This window comes from Clarias gariepinus, chromosome 10 (assembly GCF_024256425.1).
Source record: "Clarias gariepinus isolate MV-2021 ecotype Netherlands chromosome 10, CGAR_prim_01v2, whole genome shotgun sequence".
Lineage (NCBI taxonomy): Eukaryota > Metazoa > Chordata > Actinopteri > Siluriformes > Clariidae > Clarias > Clarias gariepinus.
In genome coordinates, this window is record NC_071109.1 from 5,554,029 (window position 1) to 5,567,977 (window position 13,949).

Here is a 13,949-nt window from a genome sequence, read left to right on the forward strand (position 1 = left end):
GCGTTTCACTAGTGCTTGGATACCATCAGAGTAGAAAGTTTTCTCAGTTCATCGGAGCCATGATCCGACTGCCTGCTTCTCGTCTGAAACGCTGGTGTCCCAGGAACTCCTTTAATGCCCCAAACATGTGGAGATGGCTTGGAGCGAGGTCAGGACTGTACTGGGGGATGTGGCAATAACTCCCAGCCTAGTTCCTGTAATGTGCAAGTGGCGTGTACAGTTCCCACAAACAGGTGCATGTCTTTCGCAAGTTGAATACAAGTGATCTGTTGTCATACAAACTTCTTTAAAACATTTGCACCATTTAAATATTTTACTGCTGCTGCTTTTATTGAAAATCGCCACAGCTTTGATTCGCCCCTAGGTGGCTGTTTTGACATTCAGTACAGCATAATTGTGAGTGTGTAATTACAGGAAATAAATGTAACAGAGTGTGGTGAAATATTTAGTTTATACTGTCCCCTTTGCTAACTGGCTCTATTACTAACTACCCCTTTACCAACTGTCCCCTTTACAAACTGTTCATTTTACTAATTGCTCCTTTAAAACTTGTTTCCTTTACATATTGTCCCTTTAACTAGTCATTTATTTTCATACTTTAATGTCTCCCTTATTAACTGCACCTTTACATACCGCCCTCTTTACATACAGGTTACTTTACTTATTGTCCCTTTATTTAAGTGCCTTCTTTACACACTGTCCCCTTTAGTCGCTTTTACATCACATACTTATAGGGCATAGGGACAGGTCTTCCATCACTACAGGACATTTTCAACAGCAGGACGCACAAGCGGGCCAGCAACATTATCAGGGACCCCACCCACCCAATTTACACATTTTTCATCCTCGTGATGTCTGGCAAACCGTACCGGAGAATTACAGCTAGAACATCCAGACGCCGGGACAGTCTGTATTCACAGGCCATCAGGCTGATAAACATTTGTCACCCACTACCATTTCCACAGATGTAACATGCCTAAGGCTACCCCTCCTGCTCAAATGTACCCTGAACTTTACAGTGTACCATCTTGCACAACTCTATGTTATCTGGATTAGAAAACTGTACTGTTTACTTGTACCACAGTGTTCCAGGAGACGGTTGTTAAATAGGTTAAACGGGTTATTTACACTGTAAATTCAAAATTCTATCCTACTTTTTTCATTGTTGTTGTTTCTTATTTATATTCATCTCTTACTGTCATTTTATTGTTTACTGCCCTTCTACCACTCAATTATCGAGAGGCTAAGACAAAATAAGATTTTCTTTGTACCTTGGTATATTTGACAATAAAAATCTTGAATCTTGAAATACTTAGTAATAAATAATAATAATAATAATAATAATAATATATTAAATGTATATTAAAAACGTTTAATATACTTTAAACGTTTACTTTTTAGTTTAATGCAAATAGTTATGAAAGATCATGGTGTGTTGTCATGACAACAAGTTAAGTAACTAACAGCTGCAGTAATACTTGTAGTAACAGATTCAGCATAATCTAGAATCAGTGCGAAATATAATTTAGCATATTTCATTTAATATTATTATTTTAAATCATTTCAGCATTTTTTAAACACCACTTGTTGAATCAAATGGAATCCATGTGTAGTTTTAAATTTTTGCACGTATTTGTTACCATTTGAAAAGGATTACTTGTTGCTTAGCAACAAAGTGCAGTAATGGAGATTCAAAGACTGTTAACAAACCAGAAACAATTAACATCAGTGTATAAACATTACTGTTAGTCCAAGTTAGTCTAAACACAGTATTTAAGGACTTCCTATCTGCAAATAGTTATCAAAAATCATTTTGTGTTGCCATGCCAACAAGCCAAGTAACTGTAACTGTCCTAATAACTGTAGTAACGGTTTCAGCGTCTCAAACTATTGCTAGAATCAGTGATAAATATCATTTAGCCTATTTCAGTTAAAATATTTGTTGAATCGAATAGACTCGAACGTGTAGTTTTTATTTATTTGGTAATGCTTACTACAGCCAAACAGATTTCAGGGTTGGAACTATTTTGTTTATAACATAACACGTCATCTGAAATATTAGTTAGCTAGTTAGCTTGATTTAAAAGGTAAGTTGTGTCTAAACGTTTGTTAACACACCGGGAACATTTCTCATCTCTGTATAAATGTTAGTTATTCCTAGTTACTCTAAACACGGTATTTAAGGATTTTAAAAAAAAGTATATTTATTGAGTGTGTCACTGTATGATAAGTACAGTTTATTTATTAATTTGTAATATTTACTGAAAGAAGGGAGGGGGAAAAAAAAAAAAAATGGTTTGGAGTGGAGATGCCGGGGATTGAACCCGGGGCCTCATACATGCAAAGCATGCGCTCTACCACTGAGCTACATCCCCATCCATACTTTTACACCTTTATCATTGGTCTATATAGATACTAAATAGCCTGCTAAAACCGCTAACTACATTTATGAATTATATTATAATAAGCATCATAATGTTACCTAACCACCTGGTTTGAAGTGTCTAACAGTGTTATAACTGCGTATATCCTTACAATTAGCTAGTAATACATTGTATATTTATCTAAGCTGGCTACCGCTTTCAGTTTCATTAAGATTAAGCGCCTCGGTTTCATTAGCGCCTCCCACGAGCTCGTCAGTTCACCGGCTTTTTTTCGACAATATGTAATAAAATGTTTTAGTCATTTATATTCATACACGTTTTATTTTTTTATTGTGTATTACGAAAACTCGGCGGATCAATAACCAAATGGAGCGCTATTTCATGACGCTAAACCACTAAGTTAGCAGCTAGCTGTTTATTTAAAATTCACTTCCCGTTTGTTTTTAGCTCTCGGGGCTAACCACGACATTTTAGACTGGCTCAGCTATGTTTTTGGTTCGACTGGATATTTATATTTTAAATCGACATCATGGATGATGTTATTTTGCTAAGCTCTGGAAGTGACGAGGACTCGGATATCGAGTTTGTTAGCAGTTACAGAGATGACAGCTCTAATAGCATCCCGTTTATCACCGCTGAGCTGCTGCCTGTCACACCTGTAAGTAATAAACCTTACTGATTTCTCTACACTAAACTCACATTTCATCATATATGTATGTTTAAAGCTGCATTTATTACTTAAACAAAAAATACCCCTAAAACATAAATTATATTATTATCCACCTGCTTTTTTAAACACACCCACCCACACACGTGTAATCACTTTTACTCTTTTGTTCAACACCTTCCCACTGTATAGAACTGTTACAGTATTATACTCTACATAACTGTTCATTTATCATCATTTACTGTACATCACAGTATCAACATCTTGGATTTCTATATTCCTAGGGGGGAAGAAAAGCACGTGAGGAGCATGTGCACTTAATGGCTGGGGCGATACAGGCAAAATATTATATTGTGATACTTTTCTGAAATACCTGATATGGACCGCAGTATGGAGGAATAAAACTGATTAAGTTATCAATCACGATTGTTTTGTGCGGCGTTTCAGGCCTCCAAAATTGATTTTAAAAACCCTGATTAGCCTCATATATAAATTCAAATTTTAAAATTTTGTCACATACACAGTCATACACAGTACGATATGCAGTGAAATGCTTACACGAACGCCCATGATCTTAAAAATGTAAAAACAATTAACAACAAACAAAAAACAATAGTGGAATAAAATAAGAATAAGTTTAGCTATAGAAACATAGCCGTAGGAAATAGAACAAAATGTAAAAAAATATATAAATATAAAAAAAAACTTATCTATACAAAGTAGAAAAAATATGAAGATGAATTTGAATGGAAATAAATGGAATGTCCAGAAAGTGTGCAAATGTGCATGTGTGTGTAAATGTCCATGGTCCATATATGTCCATAATCTGCCCTGCATACATGTGCAAAAGTGAGATGGAAGGTTAAGGGTTAACGCAAATGTGCATAAATGTGCAAATGTACAATATCCAGGAATCTCTGGGGTATGTGCAACTGTGCTTGAGTGTACAGATGAGTAATGTCCATAAGTGTTTATTACTGTGCCAAAATGCAGAGATAAGTGGTCCTGTATAGTGTCTAAAATAAACGATTATAAACCAATACAACAACGTGTTTAAAGTACCCGAAATAACCCAGAATTTTTACCCAGCATAAACCACCCAACGATGTGTTTACAGAAACGACACAGCATTTTTAGTGAATCTTTTTTGAGTTATTGTAATATTTTATTCTGAAAGTCTATTTTACCAGTTATTTCTATATTTAAGTTTGATGTATTTTTAAAATAACAGTAAACAGATACAAACAGAGATAGGCTATATAACCGCTCATTCTTTGTACAAATAAAATTATCAGCTAGTGAACTTGATCATATGTCCAAACAACATTTAACCAATGTTTGTTTTTTTAACTCATTATTATACAATAAGTATCAAAAGCTCTGGTTCAGATTTTTAATTTTTGTTGTATAAAGTTCTTAGATGTGAAAATTACAATCACTGTGGTATTTCTTCGATACAACATATTGTTAAGACTTTTTTATACTTAATTATACAGTACGTATTTAAAACTGCGGCGAGTGAAAAATGTCAATTTGCATCACCTGGCGGTCATTTTACTAATGACTTTAAAATGCAACTGATTTATTTTGGCTGCTGCTGTTTTTCCACGGCGGTGAGCACGATGGTAATAGGCATTCTGGTTGTCTACCTACTGTATAAATGATTCTTTATCGAGTGCAGAAGCTTCCGAGTGGCTCAACATTATCAAAAATCACACATGTTAAAAGCGTCTGATATGCCTTTTTCCTCAAACCCACTTATTACACACACTTATACTAGGTTAAAAACACTGCCAGCGCTAATTAGTCGAAAATTACATAATTTTAAACCGTGCGATCACTGTCAAGTTGAGTTTTCTGACTTTGGAGGTCTTTGAAGAGATAAAATGCCACTGTTTTTTTTATAATCCTACAAGTGGCGCACTTTGAACTATTTACACATTTTCATCACGTGTGATAGGAATGAATTATTTGCTATTTATTTTAGAAATTATGAAGGATGACAGATATGAGCTGTTCACCCGCACAATACTTTAATTTGTAAAATTTGGCAGATGACAGAGGGCAGATAAAATAATAGCCAGGATGGTCATAAATAAATGTTTGGCGTAAATAATTTTTTCATGACCAAAACAAATCATAATGTTAGAATGCAAAACAAAAACTGATAGCGTTGTTGTTGTTGAATGAGTGCTATGAAACATGTACATTTTTTATTTAGGAATGTTTGGTTGAATTTTTATGAAGAAAAAAAAAAACATCATCATTGAGCTTTACAGCATGTGAGTATCATTTTGTCAGTAGCTAAGTTTTTAGGTCACAATTAAGGCCCAAGAAATCCACTCCGTAATAGAACTTTTGTATGTGAAGTTATTTTACAATTTGAACATTACACAAGGTTTAAACTTAACGTTCTGGCTAATTAATACATATTTAGGTTTGGTAACAGCTGTAATGCAGCGGTAAAAATGGTGGAACATCTGTACATTCATAAATAAAAAAATAAAATAAATAAATATCGTACAATTTCAATTGCTTGCTAAACAACCCTTGTATGTGCAGCAATGGTAGCTTGTTGAGGCTGCGGTTGGAATCTACCCGCTTACTAACTGCCCTCCTAACTTACTGTCAATTTTACATACTGTCCCCTTTACTAACCATCCTTTTTACATAATGTCCCCTTTCCTAACTGCCCACCTTACTTACCGTCCCCTTTTCTAACACTACCCTTTCTATAATGCCCTCTTTACTTTTCTAACCATATGTATAATGTCCCCTTTACTAATTTTCTTTTTTTACAATGTCCCCTTTACTAACTGTCCTTTTTACATAATGTCCCCTTTACTAATCCTCTTTTTTTACATAATGTCCCCTTTACTAACCATCCTTTTTACATAATGTCCCCTCTACTAATTCTCCTTTTTACATAATGTCCCCTTAACTAATTGTTATTTTTACACAATGTCCCCTTCACTTACCATCCTTTTTACATACTGTACCCTTTTCTAACTCTCTCCTTTACATACAGTCTTCTTTTACTAACTGTCGATTTTACATACTTCCCTCTTTACTAACTGTCCATTTTAAATACTTTACTAACTGTCCATTTTACATAGTGTCCCCTTTACTAACTGTCCATTTTACATACTGCCCCTTTTTACTAACTGCCCCTTTAAATATTGTCCCTTTTTACTAACTGCCCTCTTTTCTCTCAGGTTCTTATCGATATCACAGGTCACCGCTTCTCATCAGACGGAACGAAACCTTCAAGAAGACTAAAGAAACTGTGTTCCACTATAGAAGTCATCGATCTGAATGATGTATCCGAATCACTTGTCAGCTCTACAGCCAGGTCGCCTGGAAAAGTTCGCCAGTCGTCGTGTTCAGTGGATCTTGAGAAAGATGTGATTAGTTTGGACTCAGGTGATGGGAATGACAGTCAGTCACCTGGTCCTGTGTCATGTGATCAAGAAAACACTTACACAAACCACTGCAACAGCGTTCAGTCACACTTACAAGATAGCAGCATGCAAAGCTCAGGAAACATTTTGCACCATTCAGGTCTAAAAAACATTTCGCTTGAATCTGAGACTTCTAATGGACTCCCAGATTTTTTTGAAGCACAGGACACTAATCAAATATCCACATCACCTCCTGCTGAAAAAAATCAAGATCACAACGAAAGTTTGGACTCCCCACACAGCTGGCTGAACAAAGCGCTGTCGCCTTTCACCCTTACCAGCCCATACTACTGCCCGAGTGAAATCGATGCAGCCGTGTTCTCTGACGAATCCCTTAATCTTTATAATGAAGACATGGACCTGAAATACCCAACATGCAGCTTTGATAAACCAGAATCCCCATTTAATGTTGATGAACCCCAAGAAAAAATGCACACAAACACTTTATCACCTTCTTCAGTGCCTGTTAACCAGACGTTATCTACCTCATCCCAGTCACCACTGCTCCTCAGTCCCACGTCTACAGAACTCCTGGCTGGAGATTCATCAGAAACGGGGTCTGATCTGCTCATTGAGAGTCCACCTGTCAGTCCTGTGAAGTTCTCTTACCCTCTTAGTCCACCAACTCAACTGGTGTCAGGTATAAAAGGCTCTACTTCAGTGTTACAAGCAAGCGGCATGGACAGTGATGGTGCAGATATTTCTGAACCCCATGCAGAAGACAGACAGCAGATTTCTTTGGTGCAGTACAGAAAAATGAAACGTTTATTGGGAGGACCAGTTCAAGATATGGTAAACAATCTCCACTGCTTATTTCACAAAAACAATTATGATGATTAGCTGGATGCACAGAGAGCTAGGTTATAAATCCCAAACTCCTATAACCGAAATCCTCAGATCCTAAACCTAGATCCTAAATTCCTAGAGCCCAACTCCCCAAATCCTAAATCTATATCTTAAATCCCTTGAATCTAAATCAACAGATCTAAAAAACAGTTCTAAATCTAAATTGTACATTTTCTGCAAATTTACAGTGCAAATATACTTTCTAAATCCTCTTAGACCCTAACTCCGTAGATCCTAAATCTAGATCCTTATCCAACTGTAATGCCTAAACCCTTAATCCCTAAATCTCTTGAACTATAATCCCTAGATTCTATAGTCCTAGATCATAAATCCCCAGATGCACAAACTAGATCCTAAATCAAGATCCTAAATCCCTAGATCCTAAATCTAGATCTTAAATCCCTAAAACCAAAATCACTAGATCTAAAATGTACATCCTAAATCTAGATTGTAAATTCCTGGAGTGTAAATCTACTTTCTAAATTTCTAGAGTGAAAATTCATATATCATAAATCCATAGATCTTAAATTTCTTAAACTTTAATACTTAGACCCTTAATTGCTAGATCCTAAATCTTTTTAATTATAATCTCAAGATTCCAAGATCCTAAATCCACAAATCCAATATCTAGATCCTAAATTCATACATCCTAAATATAGGTCCAGGATCCTAAATCCCTATATATCCTAAATACGTAGAGCCTAAATCTAGATCCTAACTCCCTAGATCCTAAATCCCTAAATACAAAACCTAAATACTGCATTCTTCAGTAGTTCAAACATTTTACTTTGTTCCCAAGTTTATCGCTCTGTTTTACGTGGCAAATCCATACCAAGCTTTTTTCCTGCTTTACTTTGAGGACAGACAGTCCGCTAGCCAGTTTAATCTAATCCGCATTTTCCCTCTAACAGCACACAGGCGATGAGGACAACAAAGAGTTCGGCATGGCTGAGCCTCTGTGTAGGCAGAGCCTGAGTCTGGTCTACAGCACCATAGAAGAGAACTACACTGAGGGCACATTACAGCTCCTCTCTGACCTGATCCAACCTTGTTATTACCCCCCTGCCGATATCACGTCTCACCTTCTGAGGGGAATCCTGCTGAAGCCGCAGTGCTCTCGAGTGCTGGCGTTGGAAGCCTTCAACCTGCTGATGAGGACACAGAAGTGAGTGACAGCGTCATGGTGATCACCATCATCACAACCTTTTTACCGTCTACGCTAATATGTCAAACTGAGTTTAAGTTACCTATCAATATCAACTATTTTCTTGTACCTATAGAGACTGAGAGTTTTTAGGTACAGAGCTACATAGACAAGAGATAACATGCATCTAATATCTTTTTTTTTTCTTTTAAAGGCATCGATAGGGAACTACCACAGCCCTAGGCTTTCTTGTTTTTAATTGGTCGCAAGGTTTTTAATAAATGTTCTATAACAGCATATTCGAATCACGGGTTTACATTAATGCGTTACATTTATAATAAAAGTATTACAACATTGATTTGGTGAGGTTTGTTTATGGTTTCTGCCAAACTACAAGTCATAGAAGGAGTTTGCTCCATAATGTTCTACAATATCAAATATATTAATAAATGGATAAATACAACATAATAAATAGAAATTGTAAGCATTGCCAACTTGCTGTGGTATCAGAAGAATAACAGACTTCCGGATGTGCTGTTATAGGAAAATAAATCATTCTGAGTTGTGAAAAGTAACTCGACTGTAATCATGAATCCCTTTAAAGCCTAAATCTAGATCTTAATTTCCTAAATCTCTCAAACTATAACCCCCCAGATCCTAAATCTTTTGATTTTTTCAACCCCTATATCTTAAATTTCAATCCTAAATCTTTAGATCCTAAACCACCAAAATCTAGAACCTAAATCTGTATATCCTAAATGCTGAATTCCCTTAAACTATAATCCCTAGACACTTAATGTCTGGGACATAATGCTTAGATTAAAAACTATAAAAAAAAAAACTATAATTCACAACAACTTAAATATATAGATGCTAAATTCCCAGATCCAAAATCTAGACCCTAAATCATTATGTTAGAAACAATATATATATATATATATATATATATATATATATATATATATATATATATATATATTGTTCCTAAAATAATGAAGCCTAACTCCCTAAATCCTACTGTACATCTACATCCTAAATCCCTAGATCCTATATCAAATTCAAAAAGATCCAGATAAAAAAATCCAGAATCAAAATCTACATTCTAAATCTAGATCCTAAATACCTGCAACAGATCCGTAATGCCTGGATCCTCCAGTAAATCCCTCAAACTATAATTCCAAGATGCTAAATCCCCATGTCCAAAATCTAGATCCTAAATACCTTGCAACACAACATTTGATAATTGACACTTCAATATAAAGGCTTATCCAAAGAAGGAGACAAAGAAAAGCTAAAGGAGTGTCAAACTACTGTATGTGAATGACATAAGAGTAAGTCCTGGTCCACTAAATCAAGAAACCTTCTCTTCCAGATACCACCCTGCGGACAGATCAACTATCCCATGGGACTGGGAGTTATTATCATCTGTGATGGCTGAACAGGTAGGAAAGGCATCGACGCTACCATGTCGTGGTTTTATTCTCAATCTCCTTGAGCATTTCTTCCACTTTGTTTAACACTGTTTTGTGTTTATAAGGACGAGGCGAGGAAACTGTGCGGTGAGGTGCGCCTTCTCCTGCTTCAGTACGTGCTGCAGGTTTTGGAAGACGACTTTAATTTCAAGCTCACCATGCTGCGGCCCCACCTCTCCATCGCTAACGAGATACTCTCGTGTGATTACAGGCACGCACAGGTCAGGTGAGTCACTGGCATATCAGATCAGCCCGAAAGTACTTCATACTGTATAATGACAACGCATGGAGCCATTAGTTAGACTGCATTTTATTTATTTTGGACTTAACATTCCTGTAACTTTTTTCTTCTCTTAGTGAACTCTTGACCTGGCTATTAGATGCAGCCAAACAGTCATTCTGTACTATTGAGGATAAAGAAATGCAAAAGAGGGAGCGAAACTGCTGTCTTAAGTAAGTTTACGTGAATGCATAAAGTGTAAGTTCCCCAAATGTTCTCAAATTCTCATATATATAATAAATAAAAAAATAAAAAAACAGGCAATTATTTTAATTGTCATGATTTATGTCTAGATATTTCCACCAACATCAGTGGTATCCAAACATTCCCAAACTTAATCCTTTGTCCCCTTAAAAATGTGGAAAAAGTATATGAGGTTCTCATGTTCTCCCTATTTCTGTGTGGGTTTTCTCAGGGTTCTTCAGTTTCCTCAAAATTCAATTAACCAATTTAATTAGTTAAGATTTGCTCCTAACTCTAAATGGGTGTGTCGGGTGTGTCGATGTACAGAGGTGTGTGATGGACTGGCATGTTATCCAGGATGTATTTCTGTATTGGCTCTGGATTCTTCACGACCTTGACTTTTTGTCCGGACTTATAATATTTTGTATATTTGATAAAATCAGTTTGTCTGTCTTTTGGCTGCTCCGGGCAAAGGCAGAACATTAATACCAAACCATAAAACTCAGCACAGGTTTAACACCGGATGCCCTTCTTGACACAACCCTCCCATTCTATCCGGCACTGGCACTATCTGGTGGCTGTGTTTTGGGAATTGGCTGGGAATCACAGCCAGGCAAAGAGCCTAGAATGATCTGTCTTCAAGAAAAATCCACTCAAATTTCTACCAAAGGACAAACTTGGCAGCAGAAACATGGTACTAGTGTACATCACACACAACCTGTATGCACCACGGGGCTAGTGAGGATATTTCAAAATGTGAAATGTTGATAATGATAACTAAATATCAACACAGATAGCTATTATAACATGAAATGTATTGAATTTTGTTTAATGCAGGATGCTGCTAATTCTGCAGAGGATGCTGTTATTAGCCATGGAGGTGGACCTCAGACCCACCTGCAGCTCCAGTAAGCTCTCTCAGGAGCTGTGTACCAGTCTCAACAGCATGGCACCATGCAGGCGGCTCAGGTAAAGAAAAAAAACAAAACAAAGACAACAGTATAAGATGAGGAAACCATGAGTCTGTTAACCATGGGCTTCATTTATTAATCTTTTTTCGCCAGAAGTGGTTCAAACTTTTGGACATTAACACAAGATTTGTTAATGAATCCTAATTACTCTTAAACTTCCAGGCATGCTGATTTTGCATTTGTTGACAACCAAAAACTTCATAAAAGGGGCAAAGCTAGAAAGATTTATCTTAGACATCTTATCGAAATTTATTTTGAAAATGAAAAGGCAACATCCAGGTAACAAACTATCAAAAAAGTGAATTAGATGTACAGTTCCATGCAAAATCTTAAATCAGTGAGAAACAGGTGCAGATGTTGACAGATGATCAGGCCGGTGATTAGTATACTGATGTTTACAGCCAGTCACAATAAAACACTTGTTCAGATTTTTTTATTTACATAATTCAATTCAATTAAATTTAAGATGGAGAAACAAGGTAATTCACTTCACAAATTATTTCTAGAACATTCACTTAATTGGGATAGGGTTTTAAGGGCCCGAGCCTGTGTGTGATGATGCAGTTAATGCAATAGAGATGCAAAGACGATGGAACAGCACACGTTTAAAACATCATGTGTGACTAGTCTGCGATTCATGCCTAATGATTTTAGCATTTCCTGCGTCTTCGTTAGGTTTTTGTTGTTAAGCACGCTGCAGAGTAACCTGCTAAGGTGTAAGATGGTGGAGCTGCTGCTGGATCAGTCCTGCTCTCAGAAGAGGGTGTTGCCCATGTCCTTCAAACTGCTGCTGCACTTCCTGCACACGTCCACGCTTGAACCAGATCCATCGGTGAGACCACAGCACTTCACGCGTCTTCGTTAAATCATCATCATAATCACAATGTATAAGGTCGTGATTTAGGTTAATCGGGTTCTAATTCATGTAATGAACATGCCAAGGAGAAACAAATTAGCAGTGTGAATTTAGGCGTTTTCATGGGAAGATATTAAATACTCCTGATTTTTTTTTGTTGTTGTGTTTTACTCCGAAATGAGTTAAGTTAGTTATGTAGCTGGTACTAGTTAAAACTGTTAGGACTGTTGTTGTGGTTACAACGTATGCGTCATATGAGGTGTTTTTTTACAGAACAGAGCTGACAGATATTTTGGATTGTACACTGATTTAATATGTTATTAGTTATTTAATAGCACAGCATGTAAATAGGTGCACTTACAGGGCGAAACTTGTCTTTTCCTCTAAATCCGTTGGATGTCAGGAACAAAAATAAAAAATCATGGCAGTGTGACGCCTACACCAGTCTTCAACAATGGGTCTCCAAAGAGGAACTGAAGGCAGCATAAAGCATTTCCTGATTCCTCTACCACACATTGTGTTGTTTTTTTCTTCTATCAGGATGGCACGGAGAGATGGAGAAGGTGGGATGAGCTCCTGCAGCTTGTCTGGATGCTCATGCTCAGCTACCAGGAAGTTATAACAGGTACAAAACTATATCCCAATGCCTCCTTTTTCTTGTCCCTTCAGTAAACTCTTTCCTTATGATTACACACTGAGTGGGTAAAACAACGAGATTGAAGTTCTGAAGCATAAAAGTACATTACTTACTTAATCTTCCCTTTCCCACCATCAGGTCACCTTCGCTACTCCATTACAGAGCGGTTTAAGCTGACCCGCGCTCCCATGTGGACCCAGAACGACCACCTGACCAGGGACGCGGTCCAAGAAGCAGCAGAAGTGTTTCTGTCCCGTGCCGTGGAGGATCTCGGCCACGATCTCCCCTCCCAAATCCAAGAGTCATTATCCCAGCTGCAAGAACACCTACTGAGTATCTCTTTGCAATAACAGACTAAAGAAATTAATATATATATGTATATACTGTATATGTATATATGTGTGTGTGTGTACACATTGGCGGCACGGTGGTGTAGTGGCTAGCACTGTCGCCTTGCACCTCCAGGGTCCGAGTTCGATTCCTGGCCTGGCTCGATTCTCGTCTCTGTGTGCATGGAGTTTGCATGTTCTCCCCGTGCTTGGTGGGTTTCCACATTCCAAAGGTATGCAGGTTAGGCTAATTGGCATTCTCAAATTGCCCGTAGTGAGTGTGTGTATGTGTGTGTGCCCTGCAAAAGATTGGCACCCTGTCCAGGGTGTACCCTGCCTCATGCCCTAAATCTCCTGGGATAGGCTCCAGACTAAAGAAATTAATATATATATGTTAACAGATTAATGTTGTATAGGATTGGCACCCTGGACAGGGTGCCAATCCTATACAATGAGTACAACAATGAGTACCCTACAACATTGAGTGAGTGAGTATATATATAGTGTATATATGCTAAAGTTATTTTTGTAGATATTTTATTATTATAATGATTAATCGTTGTTAATTTAAATAAAAAGTTTTTTGTGAGTACAGTTGATGAATTGACTGAAATGAGTTTGAGATTTTTGTTTGTGGAGCATCCTATAACCAAGACCTTAAAATAATGGTCAGATTAATGATATATATTCAATACCAGCTTTTCCAACGTTAATAATAT

At 36.9% G+C, this 13,949-nt stretch overlaps 1 protein-coding gene and 1 non-coding gene across 2 annotated transcripts; one reads left to right on the plus strand and one right to left on the minus strand.

The window, feature by feature from the left end:
• Positions 1 to 2,303: 2,303 nt before the first annotated feature.
• On the minus strand, positions 2,304 to 2,375 carry trnaa-ugc (transfer RNA alanine (anticodon UGC)). Its single transcript has one exon. It is a non-coding gene; the product is annotated as a tRNA-Ala (tRNA).
• A 236-nt stretch (positions 2,376 to 2,611) lies between these two features.
• simc1 (SUMO interacting motifs containing 1) lies at positions 2,612 to 13,613 on the plus strand. The gene is made up of 10 exons (XM_053505713.1): positions 2,612 to 3,042; positions 6,267 to 7,304; positions 8,270 to 8,523; positions 9,875 to 9,944; positions 10,040 to 10,200; positions 10,332 to 10,427; positions 11,275 to 11,406; positions 12,084 to 12,240; positions 12,805 to 12,889; positions 13,040 to 13,613. Exons 1-10 carry the CDS (start codon positions 2,914 to 2,916, stop codon positions 13,249 to 13,251), a joined length of 2,334 nt encoding a protein of 777 aa, XP_053361688.1. The 5' UTR covers positions 2,612 to 2,913; the 3' UTR covers positions 13,252 to 13,613.
• Positions 13,614 to 13,949: the final 336 nt, after the last annotated feature.

Bases quoted from the DNA above. Each gene is read 5' to 3' on its own strand.
- simc1 (XM_053505713.1), top strand. From the start codon at position 2,914: ATGGATGATGTTATTTTGCTAAGCTCTGGAAGTGACGAGGACTCGGAT. The intron at 8,524-9,874 runs GTGAGTGACAGC...CTTCTCTTCCAG, and splicing joins CTGCTGATGAGGACACAGAA to ATACCACCCTGCGGACAGAT. The intron at 12,890-13,039 runs GTACAAAACTAT...TCCCACCATCAG, and splicing joins CTACCAGGAAGTTATAACAG to GTCACCTTCGCTACTCCATT.